Below are 25,140 nucleotides of genomic sequence, written 5' to 3' on the forward strand. Positions count from 1 at the left end.
TTGCAGACGTGCACAAGAAAAGGATACACGTCCGTTATATATTCGGTACTGAAACGATTGCGTTTCTCTAGTTACACTAGTTCTCTAGAGAAAAAAAAACAATACAAATGTACAGACTTATACTAGTGGAAGTGCAGTTCTTCCTTATATTAGGCTACTATTTTTATTTTACGTTAAATATCGCTTCGCATTCGATATTAAATAAACCGATTTGTTGAAAGGAGACTCCGTGCTTCTTTTTAGACAATCTAGCGAAAAACACAACAGACGTGTGAGGTACTTGACTACATTTCCCATGAGCCCACGGTCGCGGGGGAGCGTTTCCGGCGCGGGTGACGCAGTAAGTTCCGCGCTGGGCTGCGTGCCGCTCCTCTGTTCCTGTGTGATGCTGGAGCGATGGCGGCGTGCCGGGGCTCCACTTCGAGATGGTTTTTCACCCGGGAGCAGCTGGAAGCCACGCCGTCCCGCCGCTGTGGAGTCGAGCCGGACAAGGAGCTGTCCTACCGACAACAAGCGGCTAACCTTATTCAAGATATGGGCCAGAGACTCAACGTGTATCCTTTTCTTGTGCACGTCTGAGCTGCATCAGACCCGCCGACGAGGGGCCTGTAGGCTTCGGCAGAGATGGCGCTCTTGTAGGCCCCTTTTTCCCTCTGTGGTGGGTGGCTGGGTGGCTGGGTGGGGGCTGCGGCCCGGCTTTTTAAGGGCTCAAACATCGCCGTTACGCGTCTGGAGGATGGCGATGTGCGTGTTCGCGGGTTTGCTGTTCGCCCTGTGGCCCAGCGTGCGGGGTTTCCGAGCCGCTGTGCTGAAACCGGTCCGGTCTCGGCTCCACTGCTGCCCGGCCTGGGGCTGGCTGGTAACCCCGCGCCGGGGCCCACGCACGTCAGCCTCGGTTGTCCGCCGTGGACGAGTCTGGAGTCGCGTTTCTGCGCGGCGGGGGGGCTTATCGCCCTGCGGGCCGGGCTGAATGAGCTTGATCTCTGTCGCGTTCGTCCAGCCCCGAGTCGCAGCTGCAGGCCGGCCCTTGTTTGCGTTGCAGCCTTGTTTCGGGGGCACCGAGAGGGAAACGAAACGAGTTAACGTTAGCAGCGTCGAGCAGGAACGTTATTAGTAATCCCTGACGCGCGATAACCTTCCCAATTCGTGTTGGATGGCGTTTTGTTTTGGGGGGAGGAGGGCAGGGCCGTGCTGGTGAGGTTTACCGGGCTCCCAGGCCGTGTCCCCCCACGCCAATGATGGAGTATCAGAGGCTGCGACGGTGCGATTTGCTCTTACCTCTTTCCTGTCGTGTTATTCTGGGGGAAGGGGGCTCTTTTGGTTGGTGTTTTTTTATGGCTTTGTTAGTGATTCGAAGGGATCAAGAGCAAGTGACTAGGGTCAATCGATAACCAAAGCAAGATCGCGTCCTCCTGGAGAAGGAGACGAAGGAGGCGATACTGTGTTTTGTGTCTTTAACGATGAAGAGCCTTACCTTGACTGACCGTTCTCCTTAACCGCAGTGTCCAGCTCCCAGCTGACTATAAACACTGCAATCGTTTACATGCATAGGTTTTATATGTACCATTCTTTCACGAAGTTCCACAGAAATGTAAGTATTTTCGAGTTTCTCTACTGTCTTCTGCATTTAATTAAATCTATGAATTGTTCAAATCGTCCTTCTCTTGTACGACGTAGAAGTACGATATCGTGTGGCAGAAACATGTCAGATGTAGTTCAGTGGTTGATGTAGCGTTCCCCGTGTAACCTTAAGAGTCTTTGATATGGGAATCTTCAGCAGAGGCATAACCTGCCTTTGTTTTTATTCTGGAACCTTGAGTGAACAGTAAGACTAACGGGCCTGATAAATAATGGTAAAGACAAGTAGTTCAGGTGGGTAGCTGCGTCAGCATGCGTAGTCTGCAAAGGAACAAGTAACAGGTTTATTCCATGCTGAAAAGAGAAGAGAGAAAACACAACGTTTCGGCTGTGAAGTCGTCTTCAGCCTTCTTCACACCTGAAGAAGGCTTCACAGCTAAAATGTTGTGGTTTCTCTCTTCTCTTTTCAGCAGATGTTTATTCCATTACTTGTTCCATAGTAAAGACAAGCCTTCGTTCAGGATGGGGGAAAGTGCTACTCAACATAACTGGTATCCAGTCCTCCCTCACTGGAGCTGAGGAGGGGAGGCAGATGGTCTCCACAATAGGAAGGTCTTCTTCTCCAGCCCAGCTGGCTCTTATCGGTCATGTTCTTTTGTACGAGACCGGCAGAGATTCTTCTGTCCCGGGAGTAATTAGGCTGATTTAGTTAAAAGCTGTGATAACAGTAACGATTCAAAGGATCCCCCCCGGAGTATGTTTATTGGCTGGCCTCTCATCAGTGTGGCTGGTGTTGTGTGTTGCAGATCACTTCTCCTACTACGTTATTCTTGGCTGCCAAAGTTGAGGAGCAGCCGCGTAAACTTGAACATGTCATCAAAGTAGCACATGCCTGCTTAAATCCTCAAGAGGCACAGCTCGATATAAAGAGTGATGTAAGTATGACCACGCCTCTGCCTTTTTTATGCACCCCTAAGGCACTTTTAACAGACTGATCACATCACAGAATGTTTCAATGTTGTTAGGTGCTGAAGGGTCTGTCCTTGGTTTCTCCCTGGTTTCAGGCTACTTCAGTGAAAACTGCTTTTAGGAAGTCTCATTTGGTTTACATTGTTTTCCTGGGCATTGTCGGATTCTTTTACTTTTCCTTTCAAACTGCTAAAAACTGTTGCAGCATAAAGTGTCTCTCAAAACCCCAAAATATAAGGATGCCTTGATGTTTCTTTGATTTAGTTAATTTTAATTGGCCCCAGCATTATTTTTTCCAATTTTAAAGCAACGAGTGCAAACCTGGTTAATGAGACTTCATATTATGACAGTTTTAAGAAGGCTTGTTGACACGCATTACAGGACTGATGTAATGACTGTCTATTGAACTTCAGGCATACCTCCAGCAAGCTCAAGAGCTGGTGATACTTGAAACCATAGTGCTGCAGACTTTAGGTAAGTGAAGACTGAACACTGAGACTGTTCAGTAGTGGAGCATAATGTGTTTTCCTTCGCTTATGCGCTCATGTTAATGGTACAGTTAGTTTCATTTGTACCTGCTTACAGCTGTAAACAAATATTGGCCTCTCCATGTCCAGCAGCATTGTTTACAATTTTTAAATGTAATGTGATTACTTACTTGACAGTATTAACTCTCCTCTTTTCTTTGAATTCTTTTCTTCTGGCAAAGACACATGGTGTGAAAACATTCTGTGACTGTTTTACTGAGACACTACAATAAATTTGCACAGTGAACCACTTCTTTTGATATCAGTTACGCATTTCTTTAGAAATTGTTTCTGACGTGTATTTCTGGGATTTGCAAGGTCTTCAGTGTGTACATTTTACACAGCATATAGTGCGAGTCTTGATTATCTGTTATTAATCAGATTTCTTTTTTTTTTGCAGGTTTTGAAATAACAATTGAACATCCTCATACTGATGTTGTGAAATGTTCCCAGCTAGTGAGAGGTATACGCTTTCTGTTCCCCCCCACCCACCCACACACACACTTTAAAAAACTGAAAATGAGTCGAACGTGTTAGCATGTTGACCGCTCGCTCCACGTGGTTTGAAAGTTTCGGAGTAGGCAGGTTGTCGGACTTGTGATGTTATCGTGTGAAGCCATCGCGTAGCTGTGCAGGCGCAGTCTGAGCTGCTGAATAGCCGTGCAACTGCCGGTCAGATATTTGTTCCGCTGTGAGTGGAGTAATCAAATCTTTTTTTTTTTCCCTCTTTTGCAGCAAGCAAGGATTTGGCACAGACTTCCTATTTCATGGCTACCAACAGGTTGTTATCCTGACCCTCTTTGTTGCACTGTAATAGCACACTATAGCTTCCTATACTGCAGGGCCCCCTGTCTGTGCCTGTTGCCCTTCTTGCGCTGGGGCACTGGGGCGCCTCCTGTGGCGGCCCCTCCCTGGTCGCAGTGCGGTGTATTGTACAAGGGTCAGTGTCGGCACTGAGGGGTTAAATGCACGATGAGAAGTGTAGTGGTGCTTTTTACTCACGTTTGCTCGGTACAGAGTGCATATGTCTAAAGACAAAATTGGTAGCCTGAATAGCAGCTAAAGATTACAAAGATGTAAACTTAACCTAGAAAGCTCAGTCATCCTGGTAAGTACAAAGACCTTTTAAGTTTTTGTTGCATTTTTTTAAATGATTTTTAAACTAAAAAAAAATCTTTTAAATGATCGTTTTAAATTTGTAATGTTAATGTAATATATCTATAATTTTAAAATCTATAATTATAAAATCATAGTTGTAAATCTAAATTCATTGTAATGCACCATAATTGAATTTATGTAATGGATGCTTTCTTATGTTAATAATTTCCCCTTTTTATTTGGGTGCTGATGTACAGTATAAGTGTTCCTTAAATGTTTTTTTCCCAGAGTTTTTCCCTTTTTCCTTTGTCAGCAATGCACAATGTCTGGACAGTGACTCGGGCTCTTTTTTGCATTGTTTTGTAACATTATAACGTTATTTGACCCCTTTTAAAGAATTGGGAATAAGGGGATGTTCTCATCTGAATGGGCTTGCAGAAAATTACAAATTCATTACATAAAATATGCATTTAACAGTTACAGGATTTTTAAGTGTATGCTACATTTCGTCCAAATAAGTCTTACAATTGACGCAAGGACAGGTTTACACAAAGCGATCTAAAAAAAGCACTTGCATTCACCAGTGGAGAGTTGATTCAGATTCGATCTGGACCCATTCGGGGTCCTGGAAGAACTGCAGTTCTGCTACCGTGAGCGCTCTGCACTTCCAGATGTGCAGCTTCAGAGAGCCGAGTTCTGTCTTGGGTTGGGCACTCATGCTGCTTTCGTGGACAGGTGATGGTGGAGAACTGGCTTATGACGCACCGGATTTTGCTTTTGTTGGTGTGCCAATGAAAAGGCACTGAAGAAGCAGTGCTTCTTCACTAGAAAGCCACAATAAACAGTCTTGGCACAGATTCGGAATACAGCAGTGGGTTACTCTGTTAACCTGTAGATTAAAACGATAGTGCTGTCACTCTAACCATGTTGGTCTTCAGTTGTTTTTTTCCCCCACAAGTCTCATCTCCAGGCATTGTTACATTCTGAATGGGAATTAAGGTTACCATCCATCTGTTATCACGAGAAACACTTTCATTTGACACAGGATGACGTTTTGGTAAAAAAAAAAGTCCAAAATACGCATGGAAGGCAGATTTGTTAAGTATCTAAGGTTGCACACGTGTCTTTTCTAAAGGATGCAGTTTCTTAATTGAAACAGTGGTTTGTGTAGGCGGGGTACAGTACATTCCAGTCAGATGTTTATTTGGGCTGATTCTTGATGTGATCCTCCTTCAAAGCCGCCCTTATTTAATTACCTCCAGTTGTGCGAAAAGGCCGTGTTGTGTCTGTGGAGCCTTCGTGTGTGAGAATCTCACTTAGGATGTTACTGCTGTATGCGGTGTACAAACACGACTGGCTTACAGTTTAAAAAGACATGGAGCTGGTTGAATTGAAGTCATTTTAATTACAGAAGAACCCCTGGCTGTGAGGGAAGTCTGTAAAGACAACATGGAAAAACGTGTGTGCGTATTGCACCACTGCACAGAACTAGCCCAACATATTGTCAAAAAAACTCGACATTTCCTTCCGCCATTTCTCGTGACAACATGTGGATGGTAACCCAGTGTTCTGATATGTTCAGTGTTTTTCTTTTTGCACTCAGTCGGAATTTCAAAGTAACCCGTTTCGCTCTACTTCCTCCAGCCAGCACAATTATCTGAAGTTTATACAAAAAACAGTTATATTTTTTCAGCAGGGCATATTAGCATTTATCTAATGTCTCTGCCAGAGTAAAAAAAAATGGATTTTTTTCTGTATGTTGTCAGTGTTTCTGGCTGTGTATCGGTCAGACTGTTTTGTTTCTTTAGATTAGTTTTTTTTGTTGCTGCTGCATTAATGTTCCCCTTTCTTTTTTTCTCTCTTTCCTTCTCTTGCATGTGTGGATGTGGAACCTGAATTTTCCACAACAGCCTGCACCTAACTACTTTCTGTCTTCAGTACAAGCCGACTGTGATAGCGTGTGTGTGCATTCATTTGGCTTGTAAATGGTCCAACTGGGAGATCCCTGTATCCACAGATGGAAAACATTGGTGGGAATATGTGGACAAAACCGTCACGCTAGAATTGCTTGACGGTATGTGCTTTGCAGTACTTTTGGGAGTTAGATTTGCACACTGGTGTTAGTTTAGGTTTTATACTGTGATGCTTTAAAGTAAAAATGTCTTTTTTTATCAGTTTAGAGGATTTTGCCCCCCTACACACAATCAAGTTGTAAATTCCAATAACTTGCATGATTTTTTCCTTGTACTGGACAGGAAAGAATTGGCGTTTTCTCGGGTTCGTGGGAAAGTTACTGACTGAGTGAACGAAAAGTGGCAGCTCTTGGCAGCGGTTTTGGAAATGGCTGAAATGGCCCGATTTTAGTTCTGGAAAGTGCTGTCTCACTTGTTAGAGTTGTCCCCCTTGTGCTTTTCTTCTGCAGAGCTGACACATGAGTTTCTGCAGATACTGGAGAAGACGCCCAGCAGACTGAAGAGGATTAGAAACTGGAGGGTAAGTCAGTGGCAGGTGGAGATTTTCTGTTTCTGGGAAAGCAAGTGACTCTCGGGAACCAGCTCATACACTATTACTCACGCGATAGTTGTACCACAGATACAGTGTGCCAGCTAGGCACTTCATCTTTTTGTCAGTGAGTATTTCAAATAAAACACTTTCTTTGCACTTTCTTTCCACATTGAATTCCTCTCGCAGGACTGTAAATTGTCCCAAATTCATTAGAGCCCCGTCCCGTTGCAAGTGGGTTACTTTAAATGCAGACCTCTCAGTGCATTGAAAATCTCTCATTTGCCTTCTCCTTCTCCTACAGGCCAATCAGGCTGCTAAGAAACCCAGGAGCGAAGGCCAGGCGGCCGACAGCTCCTTCCCGAGTCCTTCCTTGGTTCAGAATCCGTCTTTGGTGGACAGTATTGCTGGAGTGTCCGCAAACGCGACGTTCCCCAAAGCATCGACCTCGGCGGCCTTCCCGGTTCCCCTGCCTTCGAACTCCGGGGGCGCTCCCATGCATGCCGGCCACTCCCTTGACACCATGGCGGCAGTGACGTCAAGCGTGCAGAGTGCCTCGTACAACTTCACCGCCCCCAACGACTGGCCGCAGCACCAGGATCAGAGTAGGCCCGAGGTGTACACTCTCAAACAGGAGGTGCTGAATATGCAGCCTGGGGCCTCCGCGCAGCTGCATCCTGCCCTCCATCACCGGCCGGACAAGAGCACCGACTTCCCCACGAACAAACACGAACACAAGTCGGGCGGCGGCAAGCACCCCCCTCAGATCTACACCCCGCCTGTCGCTACCCCCCAGAAAATGTCTTTGGACAAGTACCGGGAGAAGCAAGCTGCGGAGTTCGCGATACAGAAGCGGAAGCTGGAGGGCCTCGAAACGGAAGCCAGGGACTCCTACGTGCCGGCAGCCCAGGCGCTGGCGGACCAGCAGCACCACAAGAAGCATGCCCAGCTGCCGCAGAACCCGGGCTGCAGCTCCGTGGCGTCCCCCATCAAAATGAAGATCCCCCTCGCGAACTCCGAAAAGCCCGACAAGCACGCGGCGGAGAAGAAGGACAAGGGCTGCTCCCTGAAGCTGCGGATCCCTATCCTGCCCACGGAGAAGCCGGCCAGCAAGGAGGAGCTGAAAATGAAAATCAAGGTCTCCTCGGAGAGGCACAGCTCCTCCGACGAGGGCAGCGGGAAGAGCAAACATTCCAGCCCGCACGTCGGCAAGGAGCACAAGGAGAAGCACAGGGACCATTCCTCCCACCGCCACCACGGCGGCGGCGGCCACAAGCATTCCCACTCGCATTCCCACTTGCACGGCGGCGGCGTCAAGGCGGGGGCCGATGGCGCTGCGGCCGCGGCCCTGGCGCTGCGGAGCCCGGTAGGTCTTAGCGGCGAAGCGGGCATCCCCGGTTCCAGCTCTTCCCGGAAGAGGCCGCACCCCGACGTCAGTCACAACCACCACTCCAAAATGAGCAAAAGTTCCAAAAGTTCAGGTAGTTCCTCTCATTCTTCCTCTGTAAAGCAGTATGTATCGTCTCACAGCTCTGTTCTTAACCTGCCCTTCCCCCCTCCTCCCCCTGTCACATACCAGGTGGGCTACGGACATCTCAGCACCCTAGTGAAACTGGACAAGAAACCAGTGGAGACCAACGGCCCTGATGCCAACCATGAATTCAATGCAAACAGCCAGCACATGGACTACAAAGACACGTTCGACATGCTTGATTCGCTGTTAAGTGCCCAAGGAATGAACATGTAATCTAGGAGGAGGAAGAGGAGTGGCAAAAAAAAACAGCTTAGGTCTTGTGTTCAAAAAAAAAAGAAAGGAAAAAAATGCTTCCTGATTTTTTTTTTTAGGCAGTGTGACTCGATCCTGTCCGTTTCAATTTAACATAATTGCTGCTTCGTCCTCCACACTCTGGAAAAAATAGTGTAAATGAGTTTTATCTCCACACGTGAATACTATTATAAATACTGTATAAGCATGAAAGGTGCAATTTCTTAAATAATTTAACAGTATTTCCACGACTGTAAACTTCACACAGGAGTATGGCTGCTTCCGAAATAAGGTGCCTTGTGCAATGAAGGCATGATTTAACACTGCAGCCGAGAAAAATGGGTTTGTAGTCGCTTAGCTTTTGAGTGAGTGTCGTTTCCTTTTTTTATATCTTTATATGGTATGTATGAGTTGCATGTTTCAGTCATAAAGGGATAAAACAATGATGACAACTGTTTACAGAAAGTGGAGATAAATGTACATACATTTTTGTATGTTAAGCTATACCATAAATACTCAGGTTTGGAGCTGCTTGTAAGTATAACTATAAATATATATAAAAGACTTACTTGTAACTTGTGTCAGAGTCCATCAGTGATTCAGACGGCAGCATTCCAGCTACTTTGAACTTGTAAGCTGCATGCCTGCCAGGTGGGGCACATTATCCTTGTTCTGGCCATCCAGATTCCAATATCGCGTAACCTAGAAAGAGGTCGGAGGTCGTGGAATTTGTACGCTGTTCTGACCTCCTGGGCTTGAGTTGGATGCCAAAGGTTGTGCCTCAAACATAAAAGGACAATTATAGAACTATACAAAGTTTACATAATCTTTGCTGTGAAGTGCATTTAAAATGTTTCTTGGCTTGATGCAGTAGCCTAGATGCAGAGCTGTTAATTGATTATGGTAATATAGGAATATTAATGTTTATTAAAATTAAAAAAAAATAATTGGGCAACTTGTAAGTCAAGTAAAGATGACAGTTTTGTGTTGTATTATTTTTCAGGTCAGTTTTCCTATATAATGCATTGTTTTTAATTCCTAATGCAGATAATTGTTCTCATTTGATTAGTCCTTCCTAATTTTGGTGTGCAGAGTTCCAGAATTAAGCCAAGAATGTATGTTTCCAGTATCAATACAGTGATTTTACTCCAATGCAGGACTACAGTGGTTAAGAAACAAGTGCAAATCTTGACATCCAGTTTTTCATTTAAGTTCTCTAAATAAATTTTAAGGTTACCACCACCTTAACTTGCAGTCTGTTGTCATATGTTTGAGGTTGTGGGTAACTGATGCAGGAACTGGGTGGGGAAAAAAACAGAAAAGTGTTTTGAGATTCTGGGAGATGAGATGTTTCAAATACCCTATTAAATTTCCTTAGAATGGTGAATGGGAGAAATTGCCTAGACTATGAGTGTGTGCACTGATCTTAATCTATATCTCTCAAGTCATATTTCAGATATTCTGGCAAACAAATATACTGAGAGCCTATGTCTTAACTTCTTCACCTGTAGCTCATTGAGGAAAATATTTTCATTTTAAACAGCACATTGGTCAAGAGTGAAGGATTAAAAATATTTTATTACAGTTGATTACTTTATAAATTTTGTACATAAAGTATTTACAGTAAATCTGATTAAATGTCTGTAAAATACATATTGGCATGTTGGGATTGAGGCTGCTGCATGTCAGCTGTTGATCTGACTAAGAAATGTAAACTGGACTGGAATGGTAACCAGGCTGTCTGCTTCATTTCAGTTCTGAATGTTTCAGTGGGTTTACTGGCTGAATTTCAGTGCTTTCCTGTGAAATGTTTGAAAAGAACGTGCTCGGTGAGGGATACAACAGAGAAGCAGTATTTTAGAGGTGCACAGATTGATGCCCTTTCCTGCTCACTGGATGCTCTCTCGCCTGGGAATGAATGGATGGACCAGTAGTTCTTCTGCTGAAGGTCTTTCTCGTTGATCGCTGCAACGATTAAAATTATTTTAGACGCCATAGGCAATCATGAATGCTCATGTTCTCCAGGACCTGTTATTGTCGTTATTGATCTTGAGTACGACCCTAGGTAAATTTTCTACTTTGGCAACTTGAACTAAAGCAAACTGCATTAGTCTGCAGTAAGGTTCTGTTCTCTTCATCCACACACTTCCTATCGCCACAGCAGTGAGGTGCATGGTCTATAGAAGTAGTTCAGGTGGGTAGCTGCGTCGGCATTCGTAGGCTGCAAAGGAACAAGTCATAGGTTTACTCCATGCTGAAAAGAAGAAAGAAAACGCAACGTTTTGGCTGTGGAGCCTTCAGGTGTGAGCCTGATACCTGAAGAAGGTTCCATGGCCAAAAAGTGTTTTCTTTCTCCTCTTTTTGGCATGGAGTAAACCCATGACCTGTTCCTTTGTGGTCTAAAGAAGGACTTGGGACAGCTGCTCAGGTTTTTGTTTTCATGCGCTGAAGAGAGTCAGTTTCTACAGGTTAAACATTCGGAAGTGCTGAATACGGTTTTAAAGATCGGATTCTCCATCTAAATTTAACTTTTAATGGAAATGGGAATTGGGCAATGACAACGCTACAAAATTCCAATCTTTTGCTGTAAAACACCGCTCACCTCGTCAGACACGCTTGGACGAAATCCCTCGCGTTGCCCGAGAACTCGTGCGGCAGTGCGGGCATGAGGCCCCTTCTCGCCCCGATGTAAAACAGCGCCGCCATCTTGTCCATGTGCGCGAGGGGGGGCTTCCCGGTCGCCATCTCGAACACGGTGCAGCCGATGCTCCAGATGTCCGACTTCCGGCCGTGCCCCGTCTCGGTGATCACCTCGGGAGCCATCCAGTACGGAGTGCCGTGCGCCGACTTCAGCAGCTCGCTGTTGGCGCCGCTGGTGGTCAAACAGGTCAGGCGCTTGGCGCAGCCGAAGTCAATGAGCTTTATCACCCCGTTCGGCATGAGCATGACGTTGTTGCCCTTGAGGTCTCGGTGAATCACCCGGTTTCCGTGCAGGTACTGCACACCCTCCAGGATCTGCTTCGTGTAAATGGCAAACACCTTCTCTGGCAGAGGCCCGAAGCGGCTGATGATGCTGGCTATGGATCCTCCTGGGACATACTCCATGAAGATGCTCACGATGTTTTGTTCGAGGGAGGTTCCCAGGAAGCCCACGATGTTGATGTGGTCCAGCGTTTTTAGCAAATCCACTTCATCTTGGAGTTTCTGGTATTCCCTCTCTGCACTGTCTTGATCCTGGTGATCCAAAGTTACCTGCTTCACAGCTATAAGCTGCCCTTGGCTTGTCAGGCCACAGTACACCTGGAAGAAGAGGGAGCAGCAGCAGCACAGTCCCGGTGAAAAAGGGGCCCAATCATCTCCCCATGATTGATGGCTTTGTGTCTTTTTTACAGGAAATCCCATGTAATTTAAATTGTCACTTTTTCTCAGAGTAAGATTATAGTAACTTGAAAGTCAAAATCAAAATGAAAACAAAAGTAACCATCTACAATTACCAACATGTTGCTGAAATCATTCCCTGACATTTTATTTTTTTTTACAAAAAGGTAGCTTTGTGCCACAATCAAGAAAGTATCTAAAATATTCAAGACATGGAGTAGGGGGCAATGTGGTGGCTGAAATTTGCATGACATTTTTATCATAGTCATCTACTGCTGTTTTGCTGTCCTTTCTGGGACCCCCTCGTCGCTTTTAAAACAACCTTTTTAAAAGCTGGATTACTTACTGTTCCGTAGGAACCTCTACCGAGAATTTCACCTTTTGTCCACATGATGGCGTCCTCGGTACAAGGTTCAGAGGGGATGGCAGCAACGCTGGGTTCCCACCCATTGCACGCAAGGTCCTGTCAAAAATGTGGGAACAGCATGATGATAATAATAATAATAATAATAATACACTTTATTTTATATAACACCTTTAAAAGTGGCTTCTCAAAGTGCTTTACAGAACAGCACGAATCTGAGAACTTCAGCACCACCGGGAAAGAGACAGAATTCTAGTTTTGTTTCCTGTGCTGCTATCTTCAGACACTGCAAATCTTGGAAGATTGAGGTTAAAATGCAGTTTAAGTACTAGATATGCAACTTATACTTAAAATATTTGAGAATAAATGACAAAAGAAACCTTTTCCCCTAGGAACTTCAAATAATTATTTTGTGATTCCTGAACTTCACTTTGTAAACCATGTTCTGAGGGACATATAGCAGTCGCTACAGTAGCTTATCTCTTTTCAAACTGCAGCAGAACTGTTTGACAAATTCCAATAAAGGAGAATATTACTAATAGCATCTTACAATGAATTGAACTGTTGTGCAATACGATTCTCAGTTCAAAAATGATCCCAGTTTCTAAATCACATATGAAGCCCTAAGATTTACTGAAAGCAGCAGCCAGGAGAAATAGCACCTTACCTGCTCTGAGAATTGATCCCATTTTCTGTCGGAGAGGTCAGAGTCAGGAATGTGGATACTTTCATCAGGCTGTGTGTCCTTTTCCTCCAGTGAAATGAGCTGCTCAGCCAAACACTGCAGTAACTCATCGGTCAGGTCCCCATCCCCAGCAACATCCAGAAACGTCTTGTACACTGGAGACACTGTTCTGTCACTTTCTGATGTCCAGGTGTTGATTTTTGGCTGACCTGGCAATGAATAGGGATTTATTTCGCCTGGGAGGCGGTTTGTTCCTCTACTGTGACTGGCATCACAGTCACGCAAGCCCTCTTGAGAGTCCCCAGCAGCGTCTTGTTCTCTTGGGCTTTCTAGGTTGTTAAAGGGGTGGTCAGTTGTGCTTGGTGCTTCATGGTGAAAAACGGGGGTTTTGCTTTCGAGTGGTCTGGGCTGGGTAGTTAGATGTGAAAGGTCCTGTGTTTGGATCTCCTCAATTACTGCCAAAGTGTTACCGTCCTCGTCGTCTGCCGGTGCCACGCAGTCTTCAGTTCGTTCCTGAAACACTCCTCCTCCGTGCTCCTCAGTAAGGACCGTCTCGGATTTGGATGTCTTGATGTGCCAGTTTCGTCCAGATATAAACACCGTGTTTTCTTCCTCTTCACTGGCCAGTGGCTTGGGGTGTTTCCCTTTACGCAGAACGTCTCTCCTCTTCTTCTGCTTGGCGCCTGCGGAGCTGGGCTTGCCCTTGGAGGGTTTCTTTGACCCGCCCTTCTCGGGTGCCTCAGCGACTCTTGTGCTTCTGCGCCCTGCGCTTTTTCCGAGGGTCTGCACCTCCCTGGGGGCCCCCTTCTCTCGCGCTGCCGACACCCTGACGTGGGAGTACACCGGAGTCGCAAACATCTCGTAGATCGCCGGCCCTTCGCTCTGCGAGTCTATTTCCTTGAACATGTCGCTGTAGTCGATCTGCAGAAACTCCGCGGCGGACTTGGCTCTTGGACTTGCACGGCTTCCTGATGTCTTGGGCTGCCGGGCGCTCCTGTGGACGCGCGGCAGTGGCTGCTTCATGCCCAGAGGCTCACTGTTCGCGCGATTCTTCCTTTCTGCAGAGGGATTCTCCGCGTTTAATTTCAACGGCTCGACGTGGCCACTCCGCAGCAGAGGAAGCGGTTTTTCGAGGACATCAATGGGGTTTGCCCTCGGTGAGAATGGTTTTATGGTCCCCTCGCCACCGATGATAGGATTTTGACGTTTTCTCATGTTTACCTTGACTTGTGATGGACAAGACTTGCTTCTAAAACTACTTTTGGGCTTTTTACCATTCTGAGCCAAAACGTTAAAAGTCTGATTCACATTGAAAGCTAAGTTGTTGATTTTCACTTTGTTCTTGTGAGCTTTGAGGGCTTTTGTCTCTTCTCTTGTCTGCACATCGATTTCTGACAGTGTGATGTTCACAACGGGAATTAAGGGTTGCGGTAGCCTGTCACCATCTTCGCTGTCATTGGCATGTGCTTGGTTCATTACTGGAGCCATGACATTCTCCTCATCTAAATCAGGTCTGCCGGCCTCGCTTGAGAGCCTTTCCAGACACACCTGCTCTCCAGGGTTCACTTGTCTCATGTCAGCCGTGCTTGTTTTCCCCAGATCTTCTTGTGATGTAAAGCTTTGCAAAGGCTCAGAAGACATTAATTGTCTTAATTCTGTCTGAACTGCCTTTAATCCTTCTTCACACTCGCCTCCTTCCATAGCGTCATGTGATCTGACAAGGTTCTCGTTTCCTGTTATTCCTTCACTGCTCTCTCGGCTGCGAGTTACATCTGGAGGCTTGGTCTCATTGTCCCCATATCCCGGCTCAAAGCACCGGATTTCCGACTCGGTACTTTCCCTGAAATATGCGGTGAGGAGCTTTCCTGCAGGGACCGCGGGCTCATCCTCTTCCACGTCCAGAGACCCCCGAGGGCTGGCACAGCTGGAGCTGCTGTCTTCGCTGCCGGTCCTGGTCGTTGACGAGCCATCGGAGCCTCTTCTGCGGAGCCTCTCCCTTCCGCTCTCGGACACCCTCGGGGACAGAGGCACTAAGACTCTAGGCCGGAATGGCACAGAGCTCTTGGGTCCTGCGCATCCCTTCTCCCTTGCTCTATCCAGAGGGGTAAGGAGCTTTGGAGTCCTTATGGGCTGTCTGGGTAATGTGCCCTGAGAAAGATAAGATGGAGAATTTGAAGGGCCTTCCTGCATTCGGTCTGCAGATTGAGCTGTAGTTCCCAATACAGATCCTTAAACGTTAAGAAGCCCAGCAGACTGTGTCTCACTTACAGTTTTTCCACCCAGACCCTCTTCTGGTTCACTTCCTCCCAGCCCTGCAGAGAAGAGGAGAAAATAAAGTAAAATAAATAAATGGGAATCAGTTCCCCACATTTTAAAAGACTGAAAGATTCAACACTTAGCCTCTTCAGATTCAACACTTTCCATGTTGTATTTATAGGTTACATTTTCCTACCTGCATATGATGCATTGTACTTGGCAACATTAAATGTCATCTATCAGATTTTATCCAAATCCTTTTAAATTACATTCACTGCTTCTATAGTGTTTAATTGCTTCCCCGCATTCTTAAAAAAATCATTTGCAGCTTCTATAGAATTTGCTAATGTTTCTAGCTTGGTACAGTTCAGATTCCCAGATAGTTTCTCATCTATAGTATATCAGAAGCTTGATCATTGATAAAAATGAGGAAGAGCAAGTCCTAATAAAAATCCACATGGTACTCTGCTAAGGGCATTACTCCAATCTGAGCATTCACCTCTTATCTGCACTCTTCATTCATTTCTATCCATTTAGATTCACACATTTCCTTGAATGCCTGTTACGTGTGGTGTGAGAATTAAACTTTTACAAGTAACTTTAGCAAACGACCTCTTTATACCCTTATCTCATGCCGTATGCTCCGTTTGTGTCCAAGTAACTGCTGTTACTTTCTCAGAGAGTTCAAGCCGTGGAGATTTGTTTATCGTGTCTCTAATACCTGTAACACCTCTGCCTCTTCTATAGTATGTATTGTGTGTATTTAAAAAGAGGGAGACAGCCCTCACTGTTGTGGATATGGGCTCTGATCTTCAGCAGGGGCTCCAGGAGGCTGGGTGCAGACTGGCTGAGCTGTCCTCGCTGCTTCTGCCCACCAGCGTCTCTGACAGGAACCCGCGGGCACTGCCTGCCCGTCAGCTGGCTCCTGTCTGGATCAGAAGCAAACAGCTCGTGCCTGCTGTACCGGTCCCACAGGCTTGGCAGAGACGGGCTTTGGCTAGCAAGAAAAGGAGAGAAACCTAAATTATAACGTTAACTGGGTTTTAATTCAGTACAATAATGTCACATTTGGGAAATGCAAATTAAATGGCATATGTCAGTAGAAAGATTCACTCCGTATCAGTGGCAAAGAGTAAGAGACTAAAAACACAGATTTGTTTTAGATTTTGTGGTTCAGACATGCCAAACAACTGAACTGAGTTCAATAACCCTAACATTTTGTCGACATCACAGGGTCCACGAAAGGGAATTTGGGGATTTTTCTTTTTGCCCCGTCCTTTCGTTGCAAACACAGCACAGGGAGTAACGCTTAGAGACTGGGAGCAGGAGCCGAAGGGCTCTCTCACGGTTTCTGTGAGAACAGAATAGACAAAAGTCCATTTCACTGGGGATGACAGCGCTCTTTCAGCAGCGTCTCGTGGGCCCGCGGGCCAGGCACGGGCCTGGCTCTTCGCTGCGGCTCGAGCAGAGCAGCCCAGCGGAGAGGCCAGGAGAAGGAGAGCGGCCCTCACCTGCTGCTCTCCTCCATCTCTCGGTACGATTGTCTCATGTCCTGCAGCGTTTTAGCAGCAGCTCGAAACTGAAGCAGGATCCCTTGATCTGCAAGAAAAGAACAAGGATCAGAATTCACTGGAACTAAATGACTGTGATTTACATCCTGTCTGTGCTTCTCCCTCAGTTCAGGAACCTTTCCACAGAATGAAAACAGCGACAAAACGTGATAACCTGATAACTTGATAAAGTTACGCGATAACAAGATAAAGATAACATGTTAAAGTTAGCATAACCGTGGTGTGCCTTGCTGTATACATGGTTATGCATAGATGTTAAATAATACTATTGAGATTTACAATGGCTGTTTTCTTCATGTGGTCATTTTTAATTTTACAGAGCAGATAACTAATATTTTTTCACTGTTTCATTGGCACAATATTAAAGAGAGCAGGACAATGGATTTAAGCATTTAAGTTTGTATAAAAAGGTATTATTATAAACTGAGAAAGATTGGATTACAGCACTTGGTTTCCAATCACTGACTCTCACCTACTGTAGCTCTATGAACTCCTAAAACAGGTTTCAAGAGATTAAAAATCGCAGCCCCAACCAGTGAAACAGAGTACTAGTTAATCAGCGGCGCAGAATCAGTAATTGATACAAAACAAGATGCAAAAAGAATGATTGTATAGAAAGGGTAACAATAGATACATGTTCTACCTAAATCCATAAAAGGAGTTTTAGCTCAGTACATATGTCAGTTGTGATAAAGCAGAAAAAAGCCCCCTACCTCCCTGGTCTCTGTGTAACAATAGGCAGTCGTAAACAAGTCCGGCAACATCCCAGCTGAAAGCTTTTGTCCTTTTGCTACGGGAGTGTACAGTGGCCCAGCTGAAGCTTCGATCAGTTCAATAATTACAGTGCTGGCTTTGTGTCAGGGTGCCTGGTGTGGTGACTAGGCAGGAGGAGTGTCTGCTTACAGGCAGAGCGGAGGAGCTCTCAGGGGGTCAGTGCCAGGTTTGCCTTTCATTCTCCGGGGCGCAGAAACATGACCCCACCCCCCGCGCAGCAGCTCTCAGGGCGAACTGACTGACTGTTTTGTATGCATGTGGGAGAACGTGAGGGCTGTTACTACTGCAACTTTGTGTTTCTCTTTAGAACACGAACATGAGAGAATGCTGTCTGGCCACTTCAACAGTATTAAAGAGACTTTGGCATTGTTTGCTGTGCAATTACACTGGCACGCACACTCGCTTATGCTTTCCACAGTTTAAGCCTTCACCGCTATCTTTTATCTACACAAATAATGGCCTTAGCATTTTAGCAGACACAGATCATAGATATACAGTTTCTCGAAAAGAGTAGGGGTGTTACCCTGGTGCCCTGGCCAAATTTCCCCCCTGGCCTTTTCCAGTCATGGCCTCCTAATAATCCCCATCTCTGAACTGGCTTCATCACTCTGCTGTACTCCACACTGATAGCTGGTGTGTGGGGAGCGGACTGGCGCATCATCCAGGTGGGGCTGCACACTGGTGGTGGTGGAGGGGATCCCTATTACCTGTAAAGCGCTTTGAGTGGAGGGTCCAGAAAGATGCTGTATAAGCGTAAGGAGTTACATATTCATAAACAATTAACAGGTCTGGAAAACAGATACTGAAGTTCCCATACTAACCTCTTCTGGACGTACTCCTTTTAGGGCAAAAAGTAGACTCGGAGGGTTCGCCCAGGTCCTGAAAGGAAGAAAAGGAGTTTCAAAATAAACTTTACATCTTTATTTTAAGTGATCTTGCAGTGTTTTTTCCTCCAGATTTGCACTTTATGAAAACGGCTTCAATAAGCACTTGAATTAAAAGAATAAATTAATTGATTATGGGCCATTTTAGCAGCGCACCATTTCAGAACTGTTCAGTCAAGGGCCAGTGGTCTTTGCTTGGATCACACTCATAATTAAGCCGTCAGTCCCAGGGGGTGTTAAAATATTTAAACTGTTCCCTCAGGTGTCCTGCCACACTTGCCTTCCATCTCTCATTGTGGCTGGCCTAGCATTAGCTAATGCATCTTGTGCCAGCCATCTGTTTTAATTCAGACTGCACGGTGGTCATTAACCACAGACCAGCTGCTCTCCTGAACACCGTCCTGCCCTTCGGAGTTCAGAGGACAAACACGGGATTCAGATGGAGCTAAACACCTGATACTCGGCATATTCACTACCTCCCCTGAAAACAATGAACAGACCCACTAGTTCCTCTTTTTAACTCATTCGACTGCTCTCTTCCCTGCTTCATTGTTCACTAACTGAACGGGCACATTGCTGTAATATTGCAACTGACATCAGAGGTGCAGCATTGTTACACATCAAGCACAAAGCACTCCTCCCACACGGCCTGCTGGCTCACTTCTGGGCAGGAGATGCTCTGCACTGCGGGGCTGTGCTGTGAGGCGAGGAGGGCGGAGTTCCTGTCTTCCACACCGGCGCTCTCGCTGTCCTGGAGGGAATTGTCGGCTGCGAAAGAGGGAAGATCTTTTGGAGCTACCAAAACACCTGGGGCTCCATGATTAATGCCTCACGGAAGGACACATTGTAATCCATCAACAAGAGAACCGTGAATTTGTGATTGGTGGGATTATATACCGCTTTTCAATGCACAGTTGCATTGGATGTTATTACTGTTGGGCCTTTACAGTTCTCTCACATTACTGAGAGGAGAGTCTTTATTTAATTAAAGCTCATTGACGACAACAAGCCATTAATAACTGGTGGATACAGGAGTCTGAAGAAAAAAATAAAATACAATAATCCAAAAAGGCAAGATCTTTTGTGGAAGTAGCACATTAAAGATTGAGTTCCACCATCAGCTTAGTGTCACTGGGTAGTTTTGTTTAGAGATACCTCTGTTTTTCAGTTTCCTTTAGTCTGAAAATACCACGCACAAGTGATAGCTCAAATTAAAAACATAACTCTCCCTAAAACATCACTTGAAAAACATCACAGCACCAGAATTCATGTGCTCTTCTTCACAAAGCACCCTTTACTTCACTAGTAAGACAAAAGATGGACATCACATAGTCGGACAAACAGATGCGAACAACCCTCCCATTTTCTCAAGAGACGTTTGGCAATGGCGTGAACACACCCACACACCTGTGTCCACCAGCAGCTCGAGCAGTTCCTCCTTCAGTCCATTCCTCAGCTGAGACACACAGTGCAGGCCTGACTGACCTCTGCGGTCACACAGGCTGGGGTCACTGCAGGGGCAGAGGTCAGACTGGTTGAACTAAGAGCAGGGCGCTGTTATAAAGCTGCACCTATCCACACCACCTGATGTATATTAAAGACAACAGATTCATACATTAAAATAAAAAATATTAATTTTAATAACTATTCTTTGGAACTATAGAGCGCTTGTATGAGATTATTATATGAGGTTGGCACTAGAATGATAGCTGTTTCTTTGTGTGTTACTTAATAACATCGGCAAAAGCACTATTTCCAGTATGTCCCCATGCAGCAGAGTGTATGAGGTGTATGTTAAAGAGTCAAGTTTGACATTGTGAGTGAGACTAATCTTTGGAAAAGCCATGAAGCTCAGCAGTTGACGAGTAATATACGACAATATAAAAATATAAAACAATAGTTTTGGTCTTATTCATTTTTTTGGAGATGTTTTGGAAAGCTCTGCTTTGAGTCAGCACACGCTAAAGGTCTGAGGGAGATTTAAAAGGTACTGTATTACTCTCCTCTTAGGCTCAGTAACCTTGGCAGGTACGGGACCGGTCCCTGCGGATTAAATGAAAGTCCTGTGGGAAAAGCCAGGGGAGACTGCAGGTGTGGACAAGCACATGTGAGATAACCTCGGCTGTCTTCGGAAAGATGTTTAAGAGTTCCTTTGCATTTGTTAGGCATGAGAAGCAAACATAAATGCAGTAAAGTATTTGTCCTCTGGTGGTGTCCTTTTAGCAGAAATATATTTTGTTTTCAGAGCAGACCAAGCTATCGTTCGGTGTGACCAGAGGGCGAAGAGCAGCATCTCCTTACGCTGAGTGCTGGAGCAGCTCCTTCACCATCTCCGCTGGCCTGTAGACCGAAGGCGTCAGGGGCCCCAGGCTTCCGAACAGATCGACATCCCTCACCGCCAGCATCAAGGCCGCCAGAGCCTCCCGGTTCGGCACATTCACGTCCACTGAGTGCTGTCGGGACTGGAACAGTCACAATAATACTCTGAGGCAGAAAGACAAAAAGCACTCTACATACATAGAACAGAACTTGAAATGAGTTATATACTGAGTATATTGCCATATAATGAGTTATATGCAGCATATCACCCTGATTCACAGCTGGCAGTCCACTGAAGCTCAACAGCTGTGAGCTGGATGGGAGACTCCTGGGAAAAACTAAGCTTTCTTCTGGAAGAGGTGTTTGTGGCACCAGTAGGGGGTGCTCACCCTACAGTCTGTGTGGGTTCTAATGCACCAGTATAGTGACGGAGACACTATGTTGTAAAAAGGCACTGTCCTTTGGATGAGACGTAAAACAGAGGTCCTGACTCTCTGTGGTCATTTAAAATCCCCGGGTGTTTCTCGAAAAAGAGTAGGGGTGTAACCCTGGCGTCCTGGCCAAATTTCCCATTGGCCCTTATCAGTCATGGCCTCCTAATAATCCCATCTATGAATTGGCTTCATCTCTCTGGTCTCCTCCCCACTGAGAGCTGGTGTGTGGGGAGCAGACTGGCACATCATCCAGGTGGGACTGCACACTGGTGGTGGTGGAGGGGATCCCCATTACCTATAAAGCGCTTTAAGTGGAGTGTCCAGAAAAGTGCTATATAAGTGTAAGGAGACAATGCAAACTCCACACAGACAGCCCTCCAGCCCAGAATCGAACCCGGGACCTAAGGTGTCCACACAATTACAAGAATCCAAAGCGAAGAAAAGACACACCTGCACCCAATAGATGTCACTAACGGTGTCACGCGCTGTTGCACAACACCGAAAAAGACACCTGTTGTTTCACATGGAAACACTGGTAAGTCCAAGAGTGTAGCCTGGCAGCTGGAAAAACACCTGAGTGTCGGGCTCCTCTCCTTGAAGCAGGCGACTGTGTTGGAGGTGTGGGAGACAGTCCAGGTCCCCCTGCCACGCTCCTGTAGGAACTGCCCCAGGGCAGAACCCTCAGCAGCATCCCCACGTGCACCACTGTCTGCTGGTTGTGGCTACACCTTGGCGCCTCTCTCCAGCAGAGAGAGCACCGCCTGCAAAGTGCATCGCTATCTGATATTATTACTGCCTGAGCAGTTCCATAACAGCACGTGGTAGATTGTCAGCGCAAAATTCCTTTCATAGAGTTTAAGGGCGTCTTACACTGCTTTTAAAGATTGTATTCATCCTCTTCTCTAATGAAAGAGCATATACGCACATGTCTGTGTTTTTTTTTTCAAAATCCAGACTCTAGGATAAACCGATATGCAGACAGAAGGTCATATATTGACAGTAATGTGGCTGGGAAAAATTTACAAAAGGCATTTGCCCTTCTTCCACGTCAGCTTCAGGTTGTCATGGAGTTGTTTTGAAGAAAGTATTCCCTAGACCACCACTCTGTAGTGAATAACAGGCTTTATAGAGGTAGTGCAGGTTAACTCTCACTCCCTGTCGTCCCCACTCTACAAACTGGCGTCACACACTTGAATTCACGGACTGCCTAGCCCAGAATAAACCTGGAGGGGCAGAAAAACGTGTCCAGCTGGAACGCGTGAAGCGGTGGCTGTGCTTGACCGGTAGTAACGTCGAGGGAAATGGAAACCGGTGGTTCAGCTGCAGCCGTGAGGGCTCGTCGTGAGCTGAAGGCCCTCACCTCTGCCAGGCCCCTCCGGCTGGCCGCGGCGAGTGCAGCGCAGCCGGTGCCGGTGCCGGCGTCAGCCGGGTCAGCGCCAGCCGGCCTGCGGGGGTCCTCGCCCACGTCACCTCCCAGGACGGCCTGCAGGACCCGCTGTGCCACTTGCGCCTGATCCACGGCGGGTCCGCGTCCAGCCCGCTCGGGAAGAAGAGAGACACGGGCGCACACTGAACACGGCCAGCCCCTTGTGCACGCTGGCAGCACTCTGATTGGGCATCGTCAGAGACAAGAGCACGGACACCGTCATACGACTGTTTTCAGATAACTGCTCAGCCATGGAGGGTAGACATCCCATGAGCTTGATGGAAGAATAGTTTGTGCAAATTTCATCAAGCACGGATAAACTGCAGTAGGACCAAGCCAGAGAAATCACGATCAAATAGGGACATAAACTAATGATATTTTATCTAATATTTTAGTAGATTTTAATAATTGATATTTTAATTCAATAATAAAAGTCAAGTACTGCATTGATTGTAGAATTGTCTTTTTCAAACAATTGTTCCCAGTAACTGGGAGTTTACAAGGACTGGGAACTGACAGCCCATGACCAGATACAAATGCTCACTTCCTTCAGAGCAGGGAAGTGTTTCCAGAACGTGAATTGAGAAATGATGATCACAGAGACTTTCACGATTCCCAAACCTTGTCTTGTGGATCCCCACACCAGCTGAGATCTTACTTAACTGAATCCTCACCTCAACCCCCAGAAGCTGCTTGATCATTACCATTGCAAGTGTTTTATCTATTCAAATGCTTGAGATTGTAAGTTACATCTCAGTTACAGTCTCTAACATGTCTAACAGCTGAAGACCAATTAAAGAGTTCAAATTAAAACTATGATTAGATCTTTTAAGAGTCTGATTATTTAACGGAGTTCTCGGCTGAAACACAATCCAGCAGGACTGGGTATGGAGACCCCTGCGCTAATGAGCAACCTTATCCCCAGGATGAACTACCCTAAACTCAGAACAGCTATCTGCATAGAGTTCCACCCCCTACAGCAATGTCTGGACAGCCATCCTTAATTAAACACAAGTCAGCTTATCATTTAATATATATAAAGCTGAAACGTTACGCGTTGGACAATTCCTGTAATTAAGTTAGAGGAACAATGTTCTTTAAAATACTATAGGTGACTAAACACTTGTTGGCTTTGCAAATGTGATACATGAAGGTTCACTTACCTCTTGTACGCTGGAGACTTCTACTTTCATATCAGCAAGCGGCAAATCCCCACTGGCTTCGTATTCTCATGCATTTGTTGTGTTGAGTAAACGTACAGGTTTGAGTTTTCTCGCGTTCCTGCTTGTAATTCGCCTCCTCTCCCTGTCATTTCACGCTGTCCCCTATTTCCTCGTCCGCTATGCGTGCCTTCCCCCTGAAAACAGAGCTCTGAGTTTACATACTGTTGCCAAGGCGCCAGCGAGCCTGGCATACCGACAAGGAGTCGAGCAGTTAGTGGCTGTTAGTACACAATGACTCTTGGTGTGAGCTCATTACAGTACTCTGTTTTTAACGTGTTTAAGGAGAAAATGCACGGGCATTTTTCAATATTTTCATATTTTCAATTCATTTTGAAAGCATATGCATACATTAACTCCTGTTACTTTTATTGTGGAAACGACTTAAAAACATAAAAATCAAAAACTAAGAGGAAGTAGACTTTATTACGAGTTTAGTGGGAACCTGTTATATAAAGGTTATATGCTTCAATCACAGCGATTGTCTCGTGTTTCCTTAGTACTGAGACCTTTATCAAACATCACCCTGAAAATGATGGCAGAAAACGTTTTACTATAAAGACATAGTAAAAATTATTTAACTGTAATCGCTGTTAGACGAAAGTTCTTCGGCAGTGCGGTCAAAGGTGAGCTGAGTTGTGAAGCTCATCAGCCTCAACATTTTTAGGTTTTGTTGACATTTTGTCATTAGCTACCTTACGTCAAGATCACAGGGAAATATCACCGCGCATTGAAGTGGAAAATTGTCTGGCTTTATACTACACACATACATTTTCTCAGCCTACTGGACAATGCAGTGTATTTCTGATTTGTATACAAAAAGTTACAACACTCACTTCACAGGACGCCTGCAACCGTGTTTGGTAACATTGCTGTATAATTTTACAACGCTTTCTATTTACTGCCATCTAGTGGCGATAATGGGTAAAACATCACTAGAACTAGAGAAAATATAGCCATAAGGAAGATAATGCAAAACAATGGTGAAGTCTAGCCTGGCAGGCAATGGGAGTAATGGAATTATTGTAAGGAATAATTACTCTATTGCAGGTTACTCAAACCCGGGACCTTTCAGAGATTGGATTCTTGTAATTGTGTGGAAGCGTGTTTGTGGACTGTGGGTTGAACAAGAGAACACACATCCACGGAGAGATGCAAACTCCCAACAGCAGAAGCAATGCCAGCCTACAAATTGAACTCAGGACCACAGAGCTGTGAGGCAGCAGCGCCAACACCCACACATCGGGTGCCACCCCAAAATGAGAAGTAAAAAAATAAACAGTCCAAAACGCAGAAAATATGCTTTGTGCCCTTCATCAATCTAAAATTCAGGGAGTCTTATCCCCACAGTCGTCATTAACCGAGCCCGTTAAAAAGGTTCGCAGTTTCT

General features: G+C 45.7%; 2 protein-coding genes across 3 annotated transcripts; one reads left to right on the top strand and one right to left on the bottom strand.

The window, feature by feature from the left end:
- Positions 1–296: 296 nt before the first annotated feature.
- On the top strand, positions 297–9,687 carry ccnt2a (cyclin T2a). 2 transcript variants are annotated; one of them, XM_088930508.1, is made up of 10 exons: positions 297–554; positions 1,510–1,591; positions 2,385–2,513; positions 2,961–3,021; positions 3,475–3,537; positions 3,810–3,855; positions 6,083–6,246; positions 6,595–6,665; positions 6,979–8,155; positions 8,254–9,687. In XM_088930508.1, the coding sequence occupies exons 1-10, from the start codon at positions 397–399 to the stop codon at positions 8,319–8,321; spliced, it is 2,019 nt and encodes a 672-aa protein (XP_088786634.1). In that variant the 5' UTR covers positions 297–396; the 3' UTR covers positions 8,322–9,687. The 2 variants fall into 2 exon arrangements, with proteins under 2 accessions (XP_088786634.1, XP_088786633.1); XM_088930507.1 differs by having other exon boundaries at positions 6,979–9,687.
- A 315-nt stretch (positions 9,688–10,002) lies between these two features.
- map3k19 (mitogen-activated protein kinase kinase kinase 19) lies at positions 10,003–23,723 on the bottom strand. The gene is made up of 13 exons (XM_088930003.1): positions 23,694–23,723; positions 22,465–22,644; positions 20,653–20,813; positions 19,759–19,862; positions 19,013–19,119; positions 18,289–18,346; positions 16,634–16,721; positions 15,911–16,119; positions 15,135–15,178; positions 12,849–15,014; positions 12,164–12,280; positions 11,042–11,739; positions 10,003–10,404 (listed from the first exon to the last, which is right to left on the bottom strand). The coding sequence occupies exons 1-13, from the start codon at positions 23,721–23,723 to the stop codon at positions 10,329–10,331; spliced, it is 4,038 nt and encodes a 1,345-aa protein (XP_088786129.1). The 3' UTR covers positions 10,003–10,328.
- Between the last annotated feature and the right edge of the window lie 1,417 nt (positions 23,724–25,140).

The sequence above is a fragment of the Atractosteus spatula genome, chromosome 13, assembly GCF_055471065.1.
Source record: "Atractosteus spatula isolate fAtrSpa1 chromosome 13, fAtrSpa1.hap1, whole genome shotgun sequence".
Taxonomy (NCBI): domain Eukaryota; kingdom Metazoa; phylum Chordata; class Actinopteri; order Semionotiformes; family Lepisosteidae; genus Atractosteus; species Atractosteus spatula.